The following is a 14506-nucleotide window of genomic DNA, read 5'->3' on the forward strand; positions in this document are numbered from 1 at the left end:
GGTATTTTGTAACTTAGCAGATAAAATGACACCAAAAGTTTACCCTACATTGCGACCGGATAAATGCGACAATAAAATCCTTCCGGTATGGATTGCAGAAAAGGAATCTCAAGCTGTGTGTTTGCGGCCGCTATACGAATATCGGGTTATGGTTTCGGAGGACCTGAAAGGCTCCGAGGTCGCGCCGTAAGTTAGTGCATCCTCCATTGGGAGGATTCTCAAAGACAATGCACCCCTGATTCTCAAGCAGCGAGACAATTTAGCACTATAACAGAGGCACGATGAGAAGACCAACAGTGATTATCGCAATCAAGAACTAGCAGCAATATTCTCGTTGATCTCTCGTTTCTTTCTGTATTCACAATCACAATCATGGGCGGCGAAGTCTCAAACAAGACATGGGTCTTCAAAAAGTCTCCCTCAAGCCTACCAGAGCCAGGCGTCCATACCGCTTTCGAGGATCGACCCTTGAGCCTATTCGCACCACCTGGAGGTCTCGTCATCAAGCTCCTCACAGCTGGTCTCGATCCCCATCAGAGAGATCGCATGCGAGGAGCTGGCAACGTCGACTACGTACCTGGCTATGAAGTCAACGAGCCCATCACAAACTTCTCAATTGCAAAGGTCATCCGCTCAGACAACGATGTTTTTGAGGAGGGTAGCTTAATCGCTGGTAGCCTTCCTATCGCTGAGTACGGCATTATCCCTAAAGAGCTCATTGATGCTAGAGCTATGGCATCACCACTTGTTTGGAAGGTCTCAAACGATTACAACCTTGATGTCAAGCATTACGTTGGTACTCTTGGGCTGGCGGGCATGACTGCTTGGAACTCCTTCTACGGCCTCGTCAAGCCTGTCAAGGGTGAGACAATCTGGGTCAACGCTGCATCAAGCTCTGTCGGAGAAGTTGTCGTTCAACTGGCCAAGATCGAGGGCATGAAAGTGATCGCCAGTGTGAGCTCCGACGACAAGCTCGACTACGTGGTCAATGAGCTTGGTGCAGATGTCGGCTTCAATTACCGAAAGGAGCCAGTTGGCAAGGCTCTCAAGCGTCTCGCACCAGATGGACTAGACGTTGTTTTTGAGAATGTCGGCGGTGATCATTTCCAAGCTGCCATCGAGAACATGAAGTGGTTCGGCCGCATCATCAGCTGCGGAACAGTAAGTCTCACCTCCAATCAGCCGGCCGACTCAACTTGCTCACATTATCTAGGCATCTCAATACAACAAGCCAGTTGAAGAACAGTATGGAGTCACCAACCTGTCAGAGATCTTCCGCCGACGCATCAAGATCCAGGGTTTCATCTTCTGGGATGACAACATCTACACTGACAACATTGAGAACTTCAAGGCTACTATGCCAAAGTGGGTTTCAGAGGGAAAGATCAAGTCTCGCTATACTCAGTTTGAAGGTATTGAGCAGGCTGACAAGGCATTCTTGTCCATGTTTACTGGTGGAAGCCATGGTAAGACGGTGCTCAAGATAAGCGACCCTTAAATGTGAGCGAGGAGTACTGTGATGAAAAACGAGGGTAGTGGCTAAATATAGGTGTATATTTATAAATGAAAAGTAATACATGTATTTCTCAAACGTTGTCTCTAGGGACGGTTGCAGATGCTCACTCCCAAGGGTGAATATTCATCTTGACTCCATTGCCATCTCGATACTTATCCAGCGCCTTGTTCACAGCATCCGCATCTAAACCTCCAATAATCTCGAAGCTACTTGGATGAAGTTTCCCCTCCTTATACCAACGAGGAACCTCATCCCAGAATCTCGTAGTCAGCTCTGGGTGGATCGGGGATACCCCAAACACAAGCCGCCTCTCATATCCAGCAGCTTTGGACCCTATTCGAGCAGCGTCAAAGTCTCCGTCCGGTCGCCGGAGAGTGATCAAAGTTCCCTTTTTCTGGTTTGATAGTGCCGCGATACCAAGTTCTTGACCTAGGCCAGGATTGACCGTGTCAACAGCGAAAATTAGCTCATCTCCAGCGATGGCACGGATCTGGTCCAGCGCATCAGGAGCTCTTCGGTCGATAACATGGGTAGCTCCAACGGCCTTGAGCTTTTCCTCGTTTTGGTTACCAGCGACGGCGATGATTTGACCTATTCCTGCCAACTTTGCAAGCTCAACAACGGCTCGTCCCGTGTTGGAGCCACCTCCAATGACGAGGAGGCTGATGTTAGAATACTCAAATGACTTGGCCTCAGGTGCGAAAGGGGCTGGAATGCCAAGGCCGGCGGGAGTAAACAGGGCGATGAAGGCAGCCAAAACTATAACAGGAATTGTTGATGCCTCATCGTCGTTCAACCCGCTGCCGGCAACTCTGCCTACGAACCGCGCATCAACGAGGGCATATTGCTGAGCTGCGTTGAAGTCATTGTTGAAGCCCCCCTCAGCATACGTGTGACCAAATACATGCTCTCCAAGTTTGAATTTGGCCGAGTGCTCTCCGGTTCCGACGGTTACTACCTCGCCGACAATATCGCTAGCAATGACATATGGCATGCTGGTAACGAAGAGGCCATCATCGCGGGTTCTCTGGTCATGAGGATTTACTAGGGTTTATTCAGTCTCGAATCTTCTCCGTAGGGTTACGTGTTCTTCAAACTTACGGCCCGCAACGAGGACCTTGACCAGTAGCTGGTTCTCACCAGGCTCTGGAATTGTCCGGCGCCCCAAGGTTAATGGCTTACCCACCTCCTCAAGTAAAAGAGCTTTTTGAGACATTTTTGTTCGCGTTTTTAGATCTGTTGAATGGAGATGGGGATAGAAGCAGAGGAAAAGTGTGAATTTATATAAGAATAACATCGCTCCCATTAGTGGCTTACTCTGTCACGCCATGGTGACTGGGAAGCTTTATCAGATTTATCCTCTTACTAATTCGCAAACCATCTAACAGCCGATACACGTTCTAGAAAGTTTTGATGCCCTGTTCCGCCAAAGGCGCGAGTGCTAGATGCGTATATCCAGGCCACGTATACTTTCCGTCTTGATTGGTAAGCGTGTAATGGCATCAAAACAGACTTCGATTGGCAGTCATTTTAGTAAGCAGTCCCGGAGACCACGCTGCGAGATCCGTCGCAGGGGATGCTCACTAATCACATACACGCATATTATGACCTTTCCTACACCGGCCCTTCATCGGCTCTTCACCGACACCGATTTGTGACAAAATGATCTGAATTTAAAGTCGGTGCAGTAAAGCTACTCTATTACTGGGTATGGTGGAACCTATAGATCTGCTAACAACTCGAGATAAACAATGATATAATCCATCTACAGCTTTCCCACTAGCTAACAAGATGTTACAGGTTCCTTGCAAGAATAAAGGCGAGAATAGTCGACAAAAGCAGCGTGAAGCAAAGCGTCATATTCCGCAACGCGTTTGCTATGATATCTCTCGTGACTTGTTGCATGTTATCCTGGAACTGACCGCTTCCTTTATTACCATTTGGAAATGGAATATTTGGAGTCGTCCTCCTAAGAAATTTGCAAAGGGGCTCCCTATCATGTCAGACGCGGCTTGACGGTAAATTATATAGTAAACTCACCATCCATCTTCAACACTCCAATCCAGGAAGGGTCTTTCGTCCTTGATTAATGTGCTTTCGAGACCCTTATAGTAGTTTTTGAACATTTCTGAGTATAGGGATCGGCTATGGACTATGATGTCATACTGTACGTTCTGAAGAAATTCAACAGCGCTAGCGCTAACGCGCCACTACTATGAGTTATAACCACTATAACCATGTCGATATGGCCGGGAACTCTCTTCTTCGTCTAGCAGAGATCTTGCAGATGTCAGAAGAGTATAGCTGCATTACATAAATTAGCGTGGCTTTTCTGTTTGACACACTAAAATCTCATTGGCCCATACGTCATGCCAAGCCTTCTGCCTAACGGGCTCTATCACGAGATTAAATATTATCTGACAACGGCGCAGCGTGGTTATTTGTAACATGGCACAAATGCAAAAGAATCATCTGATTTCAAGCTAAACTGACAATTGAAGCACTTGTTTGCTTTACCTCCTAGGGTTATTCGCTATGTTGCTGGACGAACTTGATCTTCCGCTAGACGACGTCGTAGTCGTCGATCGGTTGGCTATTGCGGACTATAACCAGTCTCACATCCTGCCCCAAGATGAGGCCACTTTGAAGAGATTGCATGACTGGCTCAGACCAACCAGGTATGAAGGAGGTGGTAGTGAGCTGAAGAAGCATAGCAGCTGTCATTTGAAGGGGACTAACCAGTGGCTCCTCGATTCTCCCATATTTCAACAATGGCATAATGGCCGCAATGATGGGATTCTGTGGATTCGAGGTGTTCCCGGCACGGGCAAATCGGTCCTTGCCTCAACACTGATCCATCGCCTCTCATCCGAAGATTGCCCAGTTCTGTACTTTTTCTTTCGTCACACCATCCGATCCAACCATCGCCCCGAGTCTGCCCTCCGCGACTGGCTCGCTCAGGTCCTACCTTTTAGTCCTCCTCTACAACTGGCCATAAGGAATCTGATCTCTCCGCCCATTTGTCTCGACTTTGTTGACGATCTGTCCTTGGTTGAGCTGTGGCATCTCGTTCGACTTGCCCTGAAAAGCATGCCCAGGGCCTATTGCGTTGTCGATGCCCTGGATGAGATGGACGGTAATGCCTTGGAAGGTTTCTTGCAGTTGATTGATCAATTGGGCAACATGCACCCTGAAAGAATCAAACTCATAATTACAAGCCGTCCTATTTCGACGATTGGGAAGATCGTGCGAAACTTGAAGCTTTTGGACATTCGTCTAGATAAGAAAGCTATCGATCCCGATATATCTACCTATCTTGAACATCGACTCGATGCCTCCAAGATATCGCCTGAGGCCAGGGTTTCAGTCAAGAAAACAGTTTTCAAGAAGGCCGATGGGTTGTTTCTATATGCCAAGTTAGCCATGGACCAAATTTCTGAGCTACAAACTGAATCTGAAGCGGAAATATTCGAGAGCATTGAAAGAATGCCCATCAGCCTATCGGACATGTATAGAAATCTCTTCAGTGAGCATACGGACCGTACCGAACTCCCAGAAGGACTGCAAATGCTCGTTTTGCAACTTGTCACTCATGCTACTCGACCATTGCGTCTTCTTGAGATATCCGACTGTATCAGAGTAACCCAGCCCCAATATGGTCAAGATACCGGAACTATCAAGAACTATGTTCGGACTTGTTGTGGACCATTACTGGAAGTCCTTCCTGACGAAACTGTCCGCGTCGTTCATCATTCTTTGACTGAGTATCTCTTCGGACTTGACCGATCTCCGGATGATCACGAGATCCCTGTGTTTGAGCCTGGCCCGACACACGATCTTTTCGCAAACCTCTGCGTATCATATCTTGACTCAGGCCATCTGGACAAGATCAAGTTTCAGGATTACGGCCGTGTCATCGAGATTGTTATGTCAACGAACCAAGATTTACCGCCTTTTTTGAACTACGCGGTACAAAACTGGTATGTTCACACTAAGGAAGCTGCTAGGCGAGATTTCGCGCAGGAAGAAACAAACAACAGAATCCTATCAATGCTCATGATTCCAAAACATGTAAAGCTACTAGCCACCCTGGCAGAGAAACCTTGTTGGGAAAATGGCTTCCAACGGCACCGTGATCCGGAAGCTCCCCTTGAAACTGAGGTGTTGATTTTCGGCATAAAATTAGGGTTGACTAGTTTTATTGACAGTCTACTTGAATTTTGTGGTGAGGAAGCACTCAAGTTTCATGGATACTTAGAGAATTACCCTCCATTACACCAAGCTGTGGACGACGGAAATCTAGACATTGTCCGTTTGCTCGTCAGGCATGGCGCCGAACTGGACGAACACGACAGTAGGGGATGCACACCACTTCACAGGGCGTTAAGTGGAGGTGCCAGAACAAAAGGCAACCTACGTTCCGCTATCGTCGATTGCCTACTGGAAGCTGGCGCCGACCCGTGGAAGACGCAGGAGGATAGCAAGAAAGCACCTCGCTTGAGGTTACCCATTCAGGAGGCCTTTCTTGTCGACGATAGGACAGTTCCTCAGCTGTTTCTACCATCCATCAAGACTCAAAAGCAGGCCAACAAGGCTTTGAGTTGGGTTATCAATGGCTTCAAGGACCTGAGATTGATGAGGTCGATCTTGGAACTTGGCCTGGCAGGCATCAACGATCATGCTGATTCTCCAACCCTTTTGTTCCAGGCATGCAAGCAGGTCGATCCCATGATGGTCTCTATACTTTTGGAAGCCGATGCAGACCCAAACATCTGCCAACTGCGCTCAAAGCCGAGACTTCTAGCAGAGAGCATAAAGCAGCGCAGAGCGCTTAGTGGTTCTCGGGATGAAATGGGGGGACCTAACGTTCTACACGCACTGGCAGCGCCATACTGTGCATCGAAAGATCCATACAGCAGCTATAAGCGAGCTTCAGCCTTTCCTAACAAATATCCACCTGATGATGAAGCTATCCGAGAGTGTTTCCGTTTAGTTATCAATGCAGGTGCTAACGTCAACCATATCGACAGCGCAGAGAATACGCCACTTCATCTAGCGGAAATCCCTCTCATGGCACAACTTCTTCTTGAGGCTGGAGCGGACATCACTGCGATTAACTGGCGTAACGATACACCGCTTCACGCCTCCCAAGATATTGATATCATGAAGATAATACTCAGCAAGACGGATATCGGCATCAGGGATCGAGAGAGCAAAAAAGTGTTTTACCGGTTGCTAGAGAGAATATGTGCCAGAGGACCAAAGGCACTCTCGTCGTTAGAGGGTGCTATGCAGCTTCTTGGTCTCGGGGTTGATGCTCGTAGTGTCGACGATGACGGTAACAGTGCATTACACTATTTAGCCTCCACAGAAAAAGTGTTTGCTAGTCCTGAAGGGATACAACTTCTTGAGAGATTAATGCAGGACGGAGTAGATCCAAACCTGTACAATACAAAGGGCTAAGCTGCTGTTCACAGGCTGCCTATGCAGGGTGAACCCTCCAGCATTGTGTCGCCTCCGTGTTTGAGGAAATTCATTGAGCTTACGAAAGCTGATATCAATGCTGTGAATAGCAAGGGTCAAACACTTCTCTTCAGCATCATTGATAGGTTTTATGTCAGCTTGGAAGATTTGGTCAAGGAACTTGCAGTAGAATGCAGATTTTCGCTGGCCGACATGACGAAAAACACAGATACTGAGAAGGGTGAGAGCTTTATTTCTGTCATGGCAGATTTAGGGGCACGATTTGATGTGACGGACAAGCAAGGGCGGACATTACTGCACGCTGCAGTTCGAAACTGTCGCAATGGAAAGGATTTCGATGTTCTACATCGGCTTATCGAGCTTGGAGCTGATCCTCTCCAAACTGATCGCGAGGGAAACACAATATGGCATGAGGCGATGTCAAAATATGCCAACAAGGCCCTCGGATCACCGTCACTGGAGACTCTGCAAAGCATCACAGATTTGGGTATAGATCCTGCAAAAGCTAATAATCAAGAAATCACGCCATTTCATCTCTTCTGTGAGTACAAGCAGCCGGCTTCAAACACCGTCTTATTTGAGTATCTGCTGCAACAGCTTGGAGATGTCAACATGAGAGATAACAATGGAGTTACTGCAATTCATATCGGTTCAACTTACTCTACTGACTTCACAAGGAGGCTTCTAGAGCGCGGTGCTAATGCAACACTGGTTACCAAGGAGGGGATGAATGTCTTTCATCTCGCATCCCGAGGTCGACAGAGCAACACCATTGGTCTTCTTCTGGATTGGCTCAGAGAAAGAACAGCTAAGGAAGAGCTGCAGAACCTACTCAACCTCAAAGACAACTGTGGTCGGGCCCCGCTGTACTACGCTTGCGCCTCTGGTCGCTTTCAGTCTGTTGACCTTCTCATCAATGCTGGTGCGGTCGTCGAAATGGAAACGTACGAAGGCTCTGCATTGAGTGGTTGTGTTTGTATCGAAGAGGAGACCAAGAACTGGCAGGAGTTTCGTTCCCAGACTTGTCCCGCTTCAGGTGCCGTGCTTGTTGATGATACAAAACGGCCCAAGTATGCACCAGTCGAGGGACCGCTACTGGAAACTTTGGATCTCATCATTGGCAACGCCGCTACTCCAAACTGGCATCTCCTTGATATGGCCATCTCTGAGGCTGCTAAGTTGGCTATGGATGAGCATCTATATCCCGCTGAGAAACACCGGCTCTCCTATCACCCAAACCATGATTACACCGTAGAGTGTCTCGTACAAGCACGAAAGGCTTTGGGCGTTGGAGGCGAGATGCCTTGTGCGCCCGCGGTAAAGCAGTGCTTACAACGACGAGAAGAGATATTCAAGGAAGACTTTGTCGAAAAGAAATGTGAATGCGGCAAATGCTACAAGTTTCCGTGGCATGTAAGCAAACTCGAGAGTTGGAAGTGCTATAACGCTATTCCCAACTACATCAACGAAGTTTCCCCCACACCTGAAGACTTGCAACCCGTTCTCGTCAACTTCGCAAAAGATGGCATGGCGAGGCTTCTTGATACTTTGCTTACACCAGAAACAATTCTCGGCCTTGGGAGGACGGAGTATCATAGCATATCTTCGCTGATGCGTGCTGCATGTGAATCCACAGAGCCTAATATGCCAGTGATCAGGCTTTTAGTATCAAAGGGTCTCGAACTGGGTGAAAGGAAGCCACCAGAATACGACTTTCTTCATGTCCTGACCCGAGGGGGGGAACATCCCTGGTGGCATACAGGCGAGGCACTTCCCTACCTGATCGGGCAAGGCGTGTACCTGGAAAGCAGAGATGCAGGCGGACTCACGCCACTGATGGCCAGTTTGGGCAACATCGAGAAACCTGTGTGGACTCCTAAGGCTACGGAGATGCTTCTACGGGCTGGTGCAGATCCCAATAGCGTGGACTATGAAGGCAAATCTTGTCTTGCACGCGTTATTGATAATAAGACAATCTTCGAGATGCTGATATACCATGGAGCTATCGTCGACCCTTCCCTACTCACTTCCGCGATTCTCTCCAAAGATGTTGGTATGGTAGAGATGGTACTGTCTTCTGGTGCAGATGCAAATGTCTGCAGACCATCAAGCCCGCCTTGTCCAGATGAAGAGAGATGGAGAATGTATTACAAAGTGGACATCCCTGCCTCTTTTCGCGAGATACACCCTCTCGATATGGTGATTAGCGAGATCGATAGTGAGACTGCGAACGAGATTGACTGTGAGGCGTATATCCGCATAGTCGAGATACTGCTCAAGTTTGGCTCTAATCCAAATGCTCCCTTCCATCACACAACAGTGGCGCATAAGACACTGAGAAATGCCAAGTTCAGTCTTCATGTGCGGAATAAAAATGGTGCCATCCCCAGGGTTACTCACAGCGTCCGAAGGAAATACTTGAACCTCATTTTCCAGCATCCAATTCTTGACGTCGATCTGAGGGACACTGCAGGTGTTCCATTACTTCATGTTGCTTTCGAGAAAGCTGATGAAAAGTCAGCTCGAACACTGATCGATAGGGGCGCTGACTTATATGCAAGAGATGATTCTGATCGGAATATCTTCCATATAGGATCTACCCTCCTTTCCAAGAAGGCGCTATTCGACTACATTATAGCTCGCGCACCAGAGCTTTTAGATCAGGTCGATAAATGCGGCAGACCACCACTACACCATGCGCTGGACGATAGACATGAATTTGGATATCTGAGCAGCCTGGAAAAAGTCGAAGAGTTTGTCCAAATGCTCATAGCTGCAGGAGCCAACATTTGTGTAAAGGATGAAAATGGCAATACACCCCTGCACCTTCTTTTACAGAGGGAATGGAAACTACTCGTGGATGATCGTGGTGGTGAGGTTTGGCAAGGGTCTGTATACCCAACAATGGAGTTGCTTCTCTCGAAAGGTGCAGACATCAACGCACGAAACGAAATGGGCGAGACACCTATCTTCTCTTTCTTCCGCGAGGGCGATCTCTACGTTGACATGCCCAGAACCGCTTCCAACAAGGGATTTCCGGCTCCGTTCAGGTACACCTCTAAGTCTGAGAGACAAGCCATGGAAGAAAGACGACCGGTGCTATGGGCGCTCTTCGAAAAGGCGGGTGTAGACTGGACTGTTATTAACGCAAATGGCCAGTCTCTACTTCATCTTGTGGCCAGTCACCGAGGTCAAGGAAGTTGTTTCACGAGACTAGAAAGGTTCAAGCTGTTAATAGGCAAAGGACTGGATCCTTTAGTGGAGGATCAGGAGCATCGGACGGCATTGGATATTGCGGCTGCAAACGGGGCTTATGATATCATGGAGTTGTTTAAAATAGAGTAGAGGCAATTCTCTTTCCCAATAACCAAGTCAGAAGATTGTTATTCTTATGCCAAATCTAGTAAGGACGAAGTTACTCTCAATTACCCCAATTTTTGTAAAGGAAATTATGCGTTTTATATACCCCCACGATTTGGCTACAGAGTCTATTCTGCCTGAAAGAGGGAAAAGGTCAATGTGTTATTTTGGCCGAGTGGCTTGGACCTATCCTACGGGATGTTGAAATAGCCGACCAAATGAAATGAAAATGTATACCCAGACGGCAATACCGGCAGACTGGTTCGGCTACCAAAGCGTCAAAGCCACTCCATTCTAGATCATTAATAGAACCCACCCTCTATTAAAACTCAAAGATCTTCAGAGACACACAAGGGTAATTAGGATATTTCTCCACATGGTCGGTCCGACCGTGCCAGATCTTTTGGCGTGACCCAGGAATTGTTACTATAAAATACCTACTTGCCTTATGAAATTGCTCAACCTCTTCAATTTGACCAACGGCAGAAACAAATAGAGGCTATGGCACGTGAGAACCCTCAGCATTTGCCATTGTTTAACGAATAGACACATACAAGACCGTAATGCATTACCGGTATGTAAGCGGAAACGTCAATATGTATTAGGGTGCGCCTCGTTAACCTCTAGTTTATGTTCATCTTTACAGCTAAATGTCAGCTGGCATGTTGTGGCATTCAGTGAGGGCATTAGTGGAAATGAGCTGAAAGCTTAAATTGAGGTATTTTATACTCCATAGGAGCTGCTGTGCTGCCCAAAGTGCGGTTTGCGTTTAATTTCAGTTAATAGAATTAGTAGCTAATGCTAGCACCGCAAACCCTACCCCCTTACAGTATTACGTCTAACGTAATTATCTTAGCTATAATAAGTATTAGCAGATATAAATCTTATCTTTATGATAAACTAGATAGATTTTCTCAATCCTGGTTGGTCTCTGAAGTTCTAGCCTGCTTAGCGGCATTACTAACTCTAAGCCTGTAACTTCCCAGGCATGGCTTGTGGCTTGGGCTAAGAATGCACTACTAGGTAGGCTGCATAATGGCTTAACTCTATTTGAAAGACCTTTAGTTGGTAATGTTGTCGTCGGGTCAATGGTTACAAATTTCAGAGGGATACCACTTTCAACCTTTCAATCAGCGGCAATTATACTCTGTACAGCAACTTGATTGGCATTTAAGATGAAACAGGGGGATACTCGAGCACCACTCTTACTGGGTGTTGTTCTACCATTACTGCTGCTGACGTTTACTGTTGTGCTTCTACGTGTGTATACTCGAGCTGTGTTGCTAAAGCAATTCGGTGCCGACGATATTTGGGCTGTATTGTCTATGGTCAGTCCCAGCTTCAACACCAGAGACCAGGCCGGGTGCTAAGTATGAGAATAACAGGTTTTTATCACTTCATGTTCATTTGGCATATTGTTAGGTATGAGTAAATTCCGTCTCAATGCGGGTGAGGGTGAGAAACTAAATTACAATAGGCATTAAATATGGATTTGGTAGACACCAAATGTTCTTGACAGAGGAGGATTCCAGGAATTGCTTCAAGGTTTGTTTCTAGAAGGTTTATATGCTCACTTACTAATACCATTAAAAGGTATTTTACGTCAGCATCATCCTTTACCTCGTATCTCTAGGTGCGATCAAAACAACACTCCTCTGCCAATACTACCGCGCCTTCGCCACAAACAAGATGAGGACAGTTCTTCTCGTTGCCATGGTACTCGTTTCAACCTGGAGCATTTCTCAGATATTCCTTAATATCTTCATTTGCACACCTGTAGCGGCGTTCTGGGACCCAGCTATCCAGGGCAAATGCGTTCCGAAACATCCAATGTGGTACATCACTGCAGCTGGTAACATCGCGACGGACATAATAATTATAGCAATTCCCTTGCCTGTGGTGATGAAGCTAAAGCTGGCCCGTCGGCAGCGCTTTGTTCTGCTTGCTGTTTTCTGCGTGGGCTTTCTGTAAGTCCCTCAAGCATTCTTCTCTTGACACCAACTACTAATTGTCTATATAGTACTTGTGCTATTTCTGTAGTTCGAATTTTCTATCTAGATGGCCTAAAAGATATCTCCTGGGAAAATGTCGACGTGGCGTGTTGGTCGTTTGCTGAACTTTGTTGCGGACTACTATGCGCTTGCGTTCCGACGCTACGACCTCTTTTTTCTCGATACTTCCCGACAATGTCCAGTCATAATCGCTGGAGCAAGACATTCGCTATCAATCGGCTACCGGATCCCGACACCTTGAGCCATTGCCACGATACCGAACGACAGCACAGGCGCCATATACAGGACGATTTGCTTCAAGATAATAGCCGACCAATAAGGATACTGTGCGTGTCGGAGTTCACAGTGACAGAGACAAAGTAATTTGTGAAGGCAAAACGTGGGGAGCGTCAGAGCCATGGGCGGTATATGTGTCTCATGTGTTTAGCGATCTCTAGTCAATTAGGAAAGCGAGACGGAGGCTAGGCATGTTGCCAGCTCCAGATTGTCCGCAGCGTCATCAAAGGCACTCTTATCTTCTCTCGGTGCATCATGATAGATATGTGTAGTAATCTACATACTCATACTGTCCTCATATTACAGAGCCGCTCTCTGCATAATATCCGGTAAACTCTCATGCAGAAATCCAACCAACAACCAGTTCAACTGGCTCCACTCGATCAAGAAGGCATCATGTCCATCGTCACTAACAATCTCTCTCAGCTTGGCATTTGGCACGGTTCGTGCAATCTGCTCTTGCTCCGCAAGCGTGTACAGCCCATCACTCCGTATGCCCAGCACAAGGGTAGGCTGCTCAATCAGTGACAGCGCTTCGGTTATGGTCCGTGTTCGCCCCCGAGCCAGGTCATGAGTGTCGAGCTTATTAGTGAGGGCGATGTAGCAGTTGCTGTCGAAGCGGTCGGAAAACTTCTTGGCTTGGTAGCGGAGATAGGATTGGGCCGCGAAGTTGGAGTCGGCACGGTCAAAGGCTACAGGTGTTTCATCGGCCCCTCCTTGGCTATGAATTGGTGTACTGTTGCTCGGCAATGTCTCGCTGTCTTTATTTTGTGTCTTAAGCTTTTGTTAGACCCAGCGTTCTCACAAAGCTTAGGTGCTCACCTTCTTCTTGTTTCCCGTATCGCGCCCAAATCGCCTCTCAAGGGAGTCCCGACTTCGATACGTCAACAATGCTGTCATACGAGCCGCTTCCAGTCCAAGAATGGGCGGATCGTCGAAGCCATAACGACCATTCTTGTATTTAACGTCGCTTCGAATGGCATGGCGCTGTGCCTCACCCCAGCCAATGGCCCACGCACTTTGATGACTTGACGTTGCAGCTGGTACAATACAACGAACGTAGTCTTTACCAAAGAATGCCCATTCTAGAACGTGCATACCGCCCATAGAGCCACCAATGACAGCAGCAACCTTTCGAACTCCGAGTCTGTCTAGGACCAACTTGTGAAGCCTGCAATACTTAGCGGGTGACTGTGGTTGTCTCAGCAAATATCACCTACCGAACATCATCTCGGATAGTAGTTGCAGGAAAGTCAGCCCCGTACCATCCCTCCGAGTAGTCTCCATTCTTGGCTGTCACAGGACTGGCGGTTCCATATGGGCTTCCTAGACTGTTCATACAGATGACAAAGAACTTGTCCGTGTCAAACGCCTTTCCAGGTCCAAGAAGCGGGCCCCACCAGTCGCTGACATCTGCACTCCCAGATAACGCATGGCAAATGATCATGACATTATTGGCCTTTGGTGATAGCTTGCCCCAGCTCATATACGCAACTGGCACATTTCGCATCTCAACACCAGATTCGAGCGTGAAGTTGGGGACCGTTATGATTTCTCGTCCAGGTACACGATTCGAGAACGGATTAACGGGCCTGGGAATACTCCTCTCTGTGTTAAGTCAGTATATCTCTATTAAGACATGCTGAACTCAATGTCTTACCATATATAGTACCATTACCAAGGCCATCGTGAATGGGCGTTGGCAACGCAGGGGCCGTTGTCGTCGTTGTCATTCTTCGTCTTGCTGCTACAAACAATTTACCAGAAGAGCTAATCAAAATGCACTGGGGACGGGATAGAATATGTTTGTGAAGCGCTCTCAGAGTCTGGCGCTGGCTCATGGGAGACGATTGCTTAG

The 14506-nt window shown here is 47.5% G+C and overlaps 5 protein-coding genes across 5 annotated transcripts; 3 read left to right on the forward strand and 2 right to left on the reverse strand.

Moving 5' to 3' along the window:
* Positions 1 to 372: 372 nt before the first annotated feature.
* FPRO_03878 (putative reductase RED1) lies at positions 373 to 1498 on the forward strand (the record flags this gene model as incomplete). Its single annotated transcript, XM_031224024.1, has 2 exons — positions 373 to 1161; positions 1214 to 1498. The coding sequence occupies 2 exons, from the start codon at positions 373 to 375 to the stop codon at positions 1496 to 1498; spliced, it is 1074 nt and encodes a 357-aa protein (XP_031089324.1).
* Positions 1499 to 1619: 121 nt separating this feature from the next.
* Positions 1620 to 2732, reverse strand: FPRO_03877 (uncharacterized protein; the record flags this gene model as incomplete). The annotated part of the gene is made up of 2 exons (XM_031224025.1): positions 1620 to 2560; positions 2618 to 2732. 2 exons carry the CDS (start codon positions 2730 to 2732, stop codon positions 1620 to 1622), a joined length of 1056 nt encoding a protein of 351 aa, XP_031089325.1.
* A 1319-nt stretch (positions 2733 to 4051) lies between these two features.
* On the forward strand, positions 4052 to 10345 carry FPRO_03876 (uncharacterized protein; the record flags this gene model as incomplete). Its single annotated transcript, XM_031224027.1, has 2 exons — positions 4052 to 6894; positions 6994 to 10345. 2 exons carry the CDS (start codon positions 4052 to 4054, stop codon positions 10343 to 10345), a joined length of 6195 nt encoding a protein of 2064 aa, XP_031089326.1.
* A 1521-nt stretch (positions 10346 to 11866) lies between these two features.
* Positions 11867 to 12735, forward strand: FPRO_03875 (uncharacterized protein; the record flags this gene model as incomplete). The annotated part of the gene is made up of 3 exons (XM_031224028.1): positions 11867 to 11905; positions 11954 to 12327; positions 12381 to 12735. The coding sequence occupies 3 exons, from the start codon at positions 11867 to 11869 to the stop codon at positions 12733 to 12735; spliced, it is 768 nt and encodes a 255-aa protein (XP_031089327.1).
* A 213-nt stretch (positions 12736 to 12948) lies between these two features.
* Positions 12949 to 14381, reverse strand: FPRO_03874 (putative homoserine O-acetyltransferase; the record flags this gene model as incomplete). Its single annotated transcript, XM_031224029.1, has 4 exons — positions 12949 to 13422; positions 13471 to 13819; positions 13869 to 14256; positions 14309 to 14381. The coding sequence occupies 4 exons, from the start codon at positions 14379 to 14381 to the stop codon at positions 12949 to 12951; spliced, it is 1284 nt and encodes a 427-aa protein (XP_031089328.1).
* Positions 14382 to 14506: the final 125 nt, after the last annotated feature.

Source organism: Fusarium proliferatum (genome assembly GCF_900067095.1).
Source record: "Fusarium proliferatum ET1 genome assembly, contig: FPRO_scaffold014, whole genome shotgun sequence".
Taxonomy (NCBI): domain Eukaryota; kingdom Fungi; phylum Ascomycota; class Sordariomycetes; order Hypocreales; family Nectriaceae; genus Fusarium; species Fusarium proliferatum.